The sequence below is a fragment of the Poecilia latipinna genome, unplaced genomic scaffold (assembly GCF_001443285.1).
Source record: "Poecilia latipinna isolate Pla-1442-1.1 unplaced genomic scaffold, P_latipinna-1.0 Scaffold2732, whole genome shotgun sequence".
NCBI lineage: Eukaryota > Metazoa > Chordata > Actinopteri > Cyprinodontiformes > Poeciliidae > Poecilia > Poecilia latipinna.
This window is the reverse complement of record NW_015115348.1, coordinates 48,402-58,522: the sequence shown is the minus strand read 5'-3', so window position 1 is coordinate 58,522 and position 10,121 is coordinate 48,402. Positions and strand designations below refer to the sequence as shown.

The window sequence follows — 10,121 nt, the reverse complement described above, 5'->3', positions numbered from 1 at the left end:
ACAGAGGGTGAGAGGGGAATTTTTTATATCACAGAAAGAACAGAACATTCAGTCCATTACAGTTTTATGTTTTTAGGCTTGATGTTTATTTTGCGATTACCAATAAGCAGTGGTTGCTGATGATCTGTCAGAGACTTGGTGTTTAGGTCCCCATTTTTTATTTTTTAACTGAACCGAATCTCATCAAATTCCACAGAGCATCTACATGATAAAGTTGTTAAAGTCAAGCTAGCTTAGCTGACCTACTTCCCTCTCCCTTGCTATTTTTTTTATTAAACATAACATTGTAATCTAGTTGTTGTAGTGTTGACAATTAATAGTAAAGCACTATGTCCCTTTTTCTTTTATATTTCACACGTAACTTTGAGATATAGCATGTTATGTTGACAACTTGGCAGCTAAAACGAAACACTAGCCTGCAAAATGGCAACACCAGTTGATTGTTCAACAATAATTAAGTACATTTTTGGAAAACTGTCTCTTCCTTTTGAATTCTGCACCTAAAAATTAACCAAAGTATGAAAAAACTTAAACTGCTACTATAGCTCATAAAAACTAAACTAAAACTAAGCAATATAATAACTCATTGAAAACTAGCAGACTCCTAAAAATAACTAACTAAATTCAACACAAAGTCACAACAAAATAAGCCACAATGAAAAACCCCAAACTCCTGTAACCCTGGGCTGGACTGACCTCTGGATTCGTGGAAGCCCAGTGTGACGTGAGCGTCGAAGCCCAGGCTGAAGTAGTTGTTGAAGACGTCGATCGGGAGCTGAAAAGCAAACGTAAACGAACCGTGACGCAGCTGAGGGAACGCTCGGTTTCATCTACGCCAAACCAGAGCTGACCTTGTCGGTCTGCTGCTCATCTCGCTCCTCGGGTCGAGCCTCGGTGTTCGGTTCCACGTTGAGGTTCCATCGGTCCAGCTGGACGACGTTCCCGTCCTCCACGTGCGACAGGATCTTTGTGATCGGTTCGTCGGTGTAACCCTGAGACCGGAGCACAGCAGGATGACTGGAAAACATCTTTATTTATGCTCAGGGTCTTAACCTAAAGTTTACATTTCTAAACAGGGCTGAAACGATTAATTGTGATTAATCGATTACTGAAATAATCGTTTACTAATATAGTAATTGATTAATCACTAGCTAAGACAAAAAAAGGTAATTTACTGAGAGAAGATGCTCAGCGCAGCAATGAAGCCAGTAGAAAAATACATTTTGTTCTACCAAGAACTCCTCAAATTGCAGTTTTTTTATCCGATTAATTGATTATCAGAATAATCGGTAACTAATAATCATTAGTTGCAGCTCTATTTCTAAATTGGAACAAACAAAATAAAACTTTAACAGCAGCAGCGAAGCGACTGGACTCACCCCTCCCCAGTTCAGCGTCCTGGCCAGGTCGTTTCCCGTCCCCAGAGGAAGGATGGCGACCGGAGGCTGGGGGCGGAGCTTCAGCTGGTCCAACACGGACAGGATCCATCCCACCTGAACGGTCAGAGGTCATGTGACCACAGGATCTGTTTTATTCACAGCTCTGTTTTATTCATCGTTTAACTCACGGTGCCGTCGCCACCGCAGGCCAGGATCCGCAGGTTGGGAACTTTGGAGTACATTTCCAGCCTGCAGGGAGCAAAGAAACGGATCTGACTGAAATGTTTGAGCTTCCAATGAGGAATGACAACGAGTGAGGAAGACTGCTTACCCCTCTCTGGGTCCTCCTTTGGTCAGGTCAAACACCTGCCGAGGGTTCAGGTACCACATGAACGACTGGATGATCTTTGCTCCCTGAAGAAGAAGAGGAGGAAGGCGGCAAGTCAGCTGCTGAGTTTTAATAGTTCTTCATTGTAAAGATCAGAAAAACAAATGAAGGAACTGATCAATGTGAAAAGATAGTCAGTATTTATTAATATTTTAACAGTTTGATAATGAGTTTTATCAATACATTTTGGCACAGCTGGTTCCTGAGAACATTCAGGATCTTGATGTGAACCAAAATGAAAACTACCTGATTCCCGCCGCTTTTCGGATTGACAAACACCAGCAGAGGCTTCATTAGCTGGGAGGGGAGGGGCTTCACCAGGAAGGGCTTCCAGCGGCCATCTTGGAGCTGAAGAGCGACCAAAAGATCAGGAAGTGAGCGGACACATGATGCAAAACGCTGCATTCAATTCAGTTTTAAACAAAATGCTGCATTCAGAGTCACTATAAAACAAAAAAAGCTACATCCAATGTCATTACTGACCAAACTGCATTCACTAAGCAAGAAGATTCTTTATTTAATGCTAGCATTTTGCTCAGCACATAAAGCGGCTTTTTGCTGACCTCTGCTCCCTTCTTGGTCGACTTGTTGCACTTCAGTGACGTCCGTTTCTTCTTTTTACTGGATTTCAGAGACGTCTGCAGAAAAAATAGAAACTATCATCAACTGCAGGTTTTTCTCTACACTTTGAGGACCTGATCAGTCTTCAGACAGAAGGATCAATAAAAAATGAGATTTTTTGGTGGAAGTTAGACTGAGGATAGAGTTACTAGAAATTCAATTAAAAAATTCTTTATTGATTCCAAAGAGAAAATAAATAAATGAAGATAAAGTCTGCTCTAATTTATAAGCAGATTATTTATCTTTGTCAGTCAAACAAGATAAACTGAGGTTCATGTGTCAGGGATTTGGTAAATGTTTCACCGTTTTTTGGCAGACAGGACTTTAAAATTTACAATGGCATGTTAGAGGAACTGTAGGAAGAAAAAAGGGAGTAATAAATATCCATAAAAAAAAATCTAAAATGTTAAAATTAATCTCGGAAAATTTCTATAAAAAATAAGGAAATTTCTGAGCTTCAGAAGTTAAAATTTGGAAAGAAAAAAATTCTGAAATTTTGAGATTAGTCTCAGAAATTTTCTGGAAAAAACAAGTTGAAAATTAAATTTGCAAGAAATAAACTCAGAAATTTCAAGATTAATTTCAGAATTTTCTAGAAAAAATGTGGACATTTCTGAGTTTTAAAAGTTCAAAGTCTTTAATTTTGAAACTCAGAAATTTCTTTTTTCTTTTTTGTAAAAAAATGTTTCTAGAAAATTTGACTAATCTCAAAACTTTTTAGTTTTTGATGGAAACTTACACCTAATTTTCCCCGCATATAAAGTGACCCTAATATGCCGTCATAAAAATTGAGTGAAAAAGCAGCAAGAACAAAATGAAATGAGACAGTCTGGATCTCCAGACCAGTTTAAAGGTTGATGGGGAAAGTCTGGACCACAGACAGGAAAAAGAGGAAATATCTGGAGTTTAAACCCAGGAGGCTGAGTAAATAACATTTCTGGGCAGTAAATACCTGCGGCTTGCGGACTCTGATAATCCATGTTGGAGGGATGATGACGGCAGCATGGGCCCCCAGAGAGCAGCACTCCTCTATCTGCTGCAGCATGAAGCACGTCACCTTGTTGTGATACTGAAACGGAGACGGAGAGTCAGCTGGCAGGAAGTTAGCTGGAGCTTGGCGTTAACGACGTTAACTCACCGCCTGTTTGCACCACGAGCAGCTGATGGCTACGATCTCTTTGCTGTGAAATGTAAACTTCTGCTGGAAGCCCTGTTGGTGACATGATGGAGGTAATTGGAGAAGCTGTCGATCTGAAACTCAAAGGTTTGATTCCAGTTTCCTCCTTGCACAAGTTGATATGCAAGTTGCCCATTGACCGGTGGTCAGTATGACTAGAAAACTGCTGGATAAATTCATTAGATCCCCATCAGTTGCAGTTTTCTGCATCTACTCTTCCTGAGGTTCACACAATCAACACAAACTAAAACATACATGACGTACATTGATCACATGATAAATTCAAAATAAAAGTAACTATAAAATAAACAAATACAATATAGAGGCCATAGATCAAAAATAAATTATACTATAATGAAAAAACATTATACTAAAGAGCATTTGCTTAAATATGTCAAGCAACACATATACAGAAAACGTACACAATCAATATAACACATAAAATTACAGAGAAATACTTTCTTAAAGCTGTTCATAATTCATACCCATTTCACCATTTTATTTTAGAAAACTTTCCGCTCTAAACTCTTGAAACAGTTTGTGATTGCAACCAGCAGCAGAAACTCTGCAGCAGCTACTGTGTGTGGTTGCTATGGCGACTCCCTCCTTTTTTAGGGAGCCTACAGCACCGTTTCATTCACCAGCCTCAAACGGTCGATGTGTAAAAACTATAAGTTGTTTCAGAAAAATTCTTGAACCACGAGTGTTAGAACCTTTTAGTGGCCATTCATACACCTTTTTATGGGTCTACAGAGTTTTATTTAGGAGGTACGAAAGGTTAAAGAGAGCCTTCAGTTTTATTTTAGAAAGAAAGATATTGAGCTAAATGGGAGTGAATTAGAGTTTGGGTGTGAGCTCTCTGCACTTATTGTCAAACTGATGGAAAACTGTAAGTCCTGCGACAGTGAAAGAGAAAATGGGTGAAAGTGGAGAGAAATACCAACGTTTTGATTTATAAAATGTACATGTGGAGATAAAACTGTGGGGGTGAGAGTAGTTTAAATCAAACGCATTTCAGAACTTCTCTTGAGGTCAGAATCTAGAGTGTGTCACATTATTACTAAGCTGAACATCCTGATGGAAAATGGGGGGGAAAAAAACTCAAACTTAAAACAATTACAAAAACAGAAACAAGTTGCTTAAAGTTTGAATGGTTGTTTCATAAGTTGATGTGGAAAACGTTAAGATTTTTTCCTATATTTTTAAGCGACTACCTAAAGTCTTAGCATGGTATTCTTATTCCTGAGACGTTCTGATGAACTTTTTGTTTTTCCAGCAAAGTAAAAGAACATTCATAAACTGCTAAATGTCCCCAAACCAGTGATAATTTTAGAGGGAAAACAACTATTAGGAGAAGAACTACTGTAGGAAATTAGTAAATCTGGTTTAGAAACAGGGTAAAAACTCATCCAGTCAGAGACCAACCTTCCCACACTGCCGACACTTCCCAGTCTGCCGTCTCCTGTGGACCCAGTGATGTCGAACGACGTTGGCCTGGAGAACGAGACATTTTTCAGAGCACTATTTACCTCAACATAACAGTGAACACTTTCAGATCGTGAACATGCGCCGCTGACCTCTCGGATGGCTCGAGACACTGGTTCCCTGAACGACGGTTTGCACCTGAAGTTAATCTGGGCAGAGGACAGAAACGTTGAGCTGGGAAGGAGAGACGTCTGAGACGAGGTGCTGACCTGGAGCTCATTTACCTTCTCCAGCTGCTCCATGCACATGACGTGCACCGATATCTTACAGCCAGCACATTTCATCCGAGGTACAGACTTTTGCTGGAAAACAGATCGGGTTCACGGTGAGTCAGGGTCATTTTCCCAAACCATGCTTAGGGCCCCAGAAAGGCTTGGGCCGGCCCTGCTAGAGTCGCTCCTCTTTTCCCGCTGTCTGGGACCAGAACCAAACCGGTGGAGGTGAACTCACCAGAGACTTGGCAACGCAGAATTGTTCTCCAACGTAACAGAAGTCTCCAGAAACACTGGCTTCGAACCAGATGTGTTCCCCGTACTGGGCGTTCTCCTGCATCCCAAAATACACAAAAATGATCCACTGGGAACCAATCCAGAGTCAAACAGAGTTTAGATCCCAAACTGATGGATGATATGGCTGAAAAATGTATCACTCTATATGGCAGGGATATCCAAAGTGTGGCCCTGGGGCCCTTTGTGGCCCTTGGAACAATTTTGGCCTCCAATGGGCACTTTCATAATTTTTTTAAACATGAAACTTTAAATTACATATTTATAATTTAATTCTAATTTATCTTGAATGGAAAGTGTTAGGCAAAAGTATTTTTCTTTTAATAGTTGTGTTTTACAAACATCCAATGACCTTTTACTCAAAAATAAGATGAAAACACATGAAAATGGGACGGAATAATTTTATGTGTCCTTTATCTATTCTGATGTTTCTGTAATGTAAACTGATGCTTTTCAAAAAGTGAAGCTAAAGTTGAGTCTGTGTTTTATTGAATACAACTCAGCTGCGTTTCATTTCTGAATGAAAACCGTGACTTACGCTCCAGTCGATGATGCTGTTGGGCTGCTGAGAGTCCGTCTGTCCGGACGCGTTGGACTGAGTCGCAGCATTCTGCAGGCCCGACTTGGCGATGGCTTTCCTGCAAACGGCAGAAGAAGAAAAACAACGTCTGAGAAAGTTTCATTTACATTGGGCGTTAAAGCAATTTAAGATTAATTGTACTAAATGTTACCAGAACTAACGTCATTTCAGTTCCATAGAAATGTCTTAGATAAAATAAAATATATGAAGTAAATTATTGGAAACACTAATTACTACAGAAGTATTGATCACTAATTTTATTCTGTGCTAAAAAAAAGCAGCTCAAACTCTTCTAAAAATAGTGAAATAGCCCTTTAGTACCGATTTGGACAGAGTACTGAACTTCAGTGATATTCAGAGGAGCACAAGGATATTTACAGAAAAGTGCAATTAATTAATTGACTTGGTTGAATCAATAAAAAACATGCGTTTGGAGTCCAACCAACAACACTTGGTGGAGAGCCATTTGACCGATATAACGTCCCATTACATGTTTGAACAAAGAATTATCAGGTTTCTAGGTTATAATTTCACACACTTTTCCCCTGACTGACTCAGAAGAAACATTTTTGTTCATACAGCTTTCGAAATGTCAAACTTTGGAGCAAAACTTTGAGCAAGATTTTATCCGTCTTTGCAGTATTTCTACATTTAGAGATTATATCATCACACAGTCATCAGTCCAAGTTTTCACTCTCCTTTGTTTTCTGTAAAATAGCAACCCCAGCAGAGTTCCACCCATTACCTAGCAACCCCAGCAGAGTTCCACCCGTTAGCTAGCAACACTAGCAGAGTTCCACCCATTACCTAGCAACCCCAGCAGAGTTCCACCCGTTACCTAGCAACCCCAGCAGAGTTCCACCCGTTACCTAGCAACACTAGCAGAGTTCCAGCATGTTTCTTCAGCTGCTTTTACCGCCTTGTGCAATGTACAATGGCTGCTGGAATAGACAAGTGTTTTGCTGTTGACGTACTGTTCAGAAACCACTTGCTGCATTCTTGTTGGTATGCAGGAGGCTCTACTTTTGCTTTTCAAAAATGTATGGTTGTATAATTTCGCATCTGTTTGAAGATATTTTTACATGCGAGTGTAAACGCTGAGTTTGGGGGTGGGGAGGTCGTGGCCAGGAGCAGCTTATTTGGATTTAAAGTGACAGGAGGCCCTAAAACAGTTTAAAATAGCCTATTTTGATCAGACTAAAATCTCATTATCCAAGAATGATTTTGTGAAAAGAGGTAATGAACATGTTTTGTATAGACTGATCCTAAACTGTTCAAGGAATCATAATAGATCACCTTTAAGTTCTTAGATATTTGAGTTTTCATCACACAGAGCTAAATTAGTGTGCAGACAGCAGCTGGACTACATACAGCAAGAAGGCACTCAGACTCTCCAGGCGGGAGTCGTAGCTGTGGGGCCCCAGCGGGCTAAGGGGCCCGGGGCCCCTGTAGAAGGCCGGGTGGTTGAGGTAGTAGACTGAGTTCTTGCGGCTGGGCAGCAGGTGGCCTCTTCCCGGCCAGGGGCTCCCAGCCTTGGAGACGGTGGAGATCTTCCTCCTCTTCCTCTGGCTGGACCCGCGGTAGCAGACGAATGGGGACAGATCTCCGGCAAACACCTGGGAGGAGTTTCTGCGAAGGCAGCGAGGGGCCCGGATCAGGGGCCGCGACTGGGACAGAACATCCGGGGGCTTAATCAGCACCTGCAGGGCGGAGGTAGAGAGGGAGGAGGTGGAGGCTTCGCCCTCCTCTTCCTCCTCAGGCAGCTGCTCTGTCTCCGACAGCAGGCTGCCTTCTGATTGGCTGTTGCTGGAGTAATCGCTGCTGTCGTCATCTTGGTCCGACTGGAGGCTGCTGGAGCGGGAAAATGCCGCTCTGTTGCTGACTCCGCCTCTCACCTCCACCTGCTGTTCCCCTGCAGGAAGCCCCGCCCCCAGGCCGCCCCCTTCGCCTTCTTCGTCCTCCTCCGCCATCTGGATGAGGCTGGCCAGCAGCATGGACGGCCCCAGCAGGTGGGTGTCAATAGTCCGCAGCTTCCCCACCTTCTTCCGGCACACGGCGAACCGCGGGTTCAGGCTGGGCGTGGTGGTGCTGGAGCGCCGGCGGCCATGCTTTCTCTTTGGTGCCGGCGGCTGGACAGTGGAGCGACGACGCTGCGTCAGGCCGGAGGATGGGAGGCCCACGCTGGAGCGGCGGCGGGCCTTGCTGGTGGGGATGGCGACGCTGGGCCGGCGCTGGCGGCAGGCGGCGGCAGCAGGATCCGCCTCCAGGGACGCTTCCTTCCTTCTGAAGTGACGACGGAAAAATGTGTCCATGTTGGACGCGTAGGGGTCTCCTACGGCTGTTGGTGTAGAAAATTATGCTGAGTTACCGGAACTGATCTCAGTGAGAGGTAGGGGATGGCAATTATCGTATCGTTTATCACGATAAATGATAAGATGTCGATTTATCATTCATGATAATTAAAACCCCTAAAACTGTCTGAATTGTTGGGAGTGTTAATGTACCAGGGCTGCACCACTGGACCACTGGACCAACCTCTCCCAGCAGCTGCGTTTCCATTTCAGATGCGAGCAAAACTTTGTTGGTATTTCGTTAATGTCAAGAGAAACACAATTTCGCAATTCTGGTGTTTCCAATAAATAAAAAATGCAACTGAGATCACATGTGAATATGAAAAACATGCTGCGCCATCATCCTCTATGACTTCCTGTTGTCTTCATCATTTCCGGTTGTTGATCACATGACTTGTGATGCGAAAAAATGTTTTCCATTAAAGTTTTGCAAAATACACAAATTTCGACACGGCCGAAAAACCACTTCATCCTGGCACCAAAACTTTTCTCAAAATTGCCATTTCTATGAAGGGAATTTATTTTTGTAGTTCCAGTTAGCAGAAATGTAAGGATCAGAGGTTAAGAACGGTTGTAGACGGCATAATGGAGGAGCATTGTTGTGACAACTTGCTTAAGTCAGTGGAAGAGTAGGACCTTCTTAAAGAGACAGAGGCCCATTTTCAAGGGGTCTAATTGCAACATCAAGTTTCTTTTAAATTATTAACCATCAATTAATCAGATTAAAAATGAGATTTCATGTAACCATTTTTCATGCAATATTAGAAAAGCATTAAGACAAAGGTGTTTGTATCTTAAATGCAAAATGTATATAATCTTTATACAGTTTTGGCTTAATTACTGCTCTTAATGTGTTGGTTTTTTTCCACCAAAAGCCCTTTTTTGATTCTGTACACTCCTGTTAATCGATTACTAAATGAGTTGACGATTATTTCAATAATCGATTAATCACAATTAATCCGATTAATCGTTTCAGCCCTACTCGATTATGCTTTAAAATGTCACCATGTGCCTGGAAAACACGTCATGCTGCCCCTTTAAGGCTGGTTAATCCGCAGGTAAATAACCAGACATGTTTTATGCCCAACAGGTTCACTTTAAACTCACATCTCAGCAGACTGCAGGACCAGGCAGCTTCTTTCTCCTCTTTTCTGTCTCTTTTGTTAGGAAAGTTTGTGTGGTTTGGTGAAACCCGACTGAACGCCATTTATCTGCAGAATTTCCCCTGAAATCTCAGAATTTCTTCCCGTGGAAGCAGAGGAGGTCTACTTCCTCCTAGTGGCAACAGCAGCCCTCTGACTGCTCGGTTCATTCAGGCTGAATAAAGGTCTCCTCAGGTTACAGAAGCACCTGATCCCTGTTCACCTGGAGCATGAATTATAAATCGCTCACGGGAAGTGAGGCTTTCACTCCTCAGGAGAATCAGCACGACGACAGGAAGCTGTCATCGCCGCAAACCACAACTGTAATTAAAGCCACGACAACCTGCTGCTTTCCAGGCCTCCGAACAGAAAACATCAGGAATCTGAATCTGAATCGCCGCCGTCAGCGGTCTGAATGCTCAGGCTGAGGCTCGATGATCCAAACATCATTATCCATCGCTGCAAAAACAAAAACTTACCAAGTACTTTTGG

At 42.4% G+C, this 10,121-nt stretch overlaps 1 protein-coding gene across 4 annotated transcripts in view; it reads right to left on the bottom strand.

The window, feature by feature from the left end:
* LOC106938935 (diacylglycerol kinase zeta-like) overlaps positions 1 to 10,121 on the bottom strand; it is a 56,215-nt gene that overhangs the window by 15,547 nt on the left and 30,547 nt on the right. Inside the window, exons 2-16 of one of the 4 annotated variants that reach the window (XM_015021146.1) lie at positions 7,508 to 8,474; positions 6,095 to 6,194; positions 5,501 to 5,596; positions 5,275 to 5,352; positions 5,143 to 5,199; positions 4,991 to 5,059; positions 3,527 to 3,598; positions 3,341 to 3,457; positions 2,331 to 2,405; positions 2,014 to 2,115; positions 1,711 to 1,793; positions 1,568 to 1,628; positions 1,380 to 1,493; positions 852 to 992; positions 697 to 775 (exon numbers count right to left, since the gene is read on the bottom strand). In XM_015021146.1, coding sequence (XP_014876632.1) covers positions 697 to 775; positions 852 to 992; positions 1,380 to 1,493; positions 1,568 to 1,628; positions 1,711 to 1,793; positions 2,014 to 2,115; positions 2,331 to 2,405; positions 3,341 to 3,457; positions 3,527 to 3,598; positions 4,991 to 5,059; positions 5,143 to 5,199; positions 5,275 to 5,352; positions 5,501 to 5,596; positions 6,095 to 6,194; positions 7,508 to 8,448 — 2,185 coding nt within the window. In that variant the 5' untranslated portion in view covers positions 8,449 to 8,474. Of the gene's footprint in view, positions 1 to 696; positions 776 to 851; positions 993 to 1,379; positions 1,494 to 1,567; positions 1,629 to 1,710; positions 1,794 to 2,013; positions 2,116 to 2,330; positions 2,406 to 3,340; positions 3,458 to 3,526; positions 3,599 to 4,990; positions 5,060 to 5,142; positions 5,200 to 5,274; positions 5,353 to 5,500; positions 5,597 to 6,094; positions 6,195 to 7,507; positions 9,348 to 10,121 lie in introns of those variants that run through there. The other 3 variants (XM_015021148.1, XM_015021147.1, XM_015021149.1) reach the window with 3 other exon arrangements.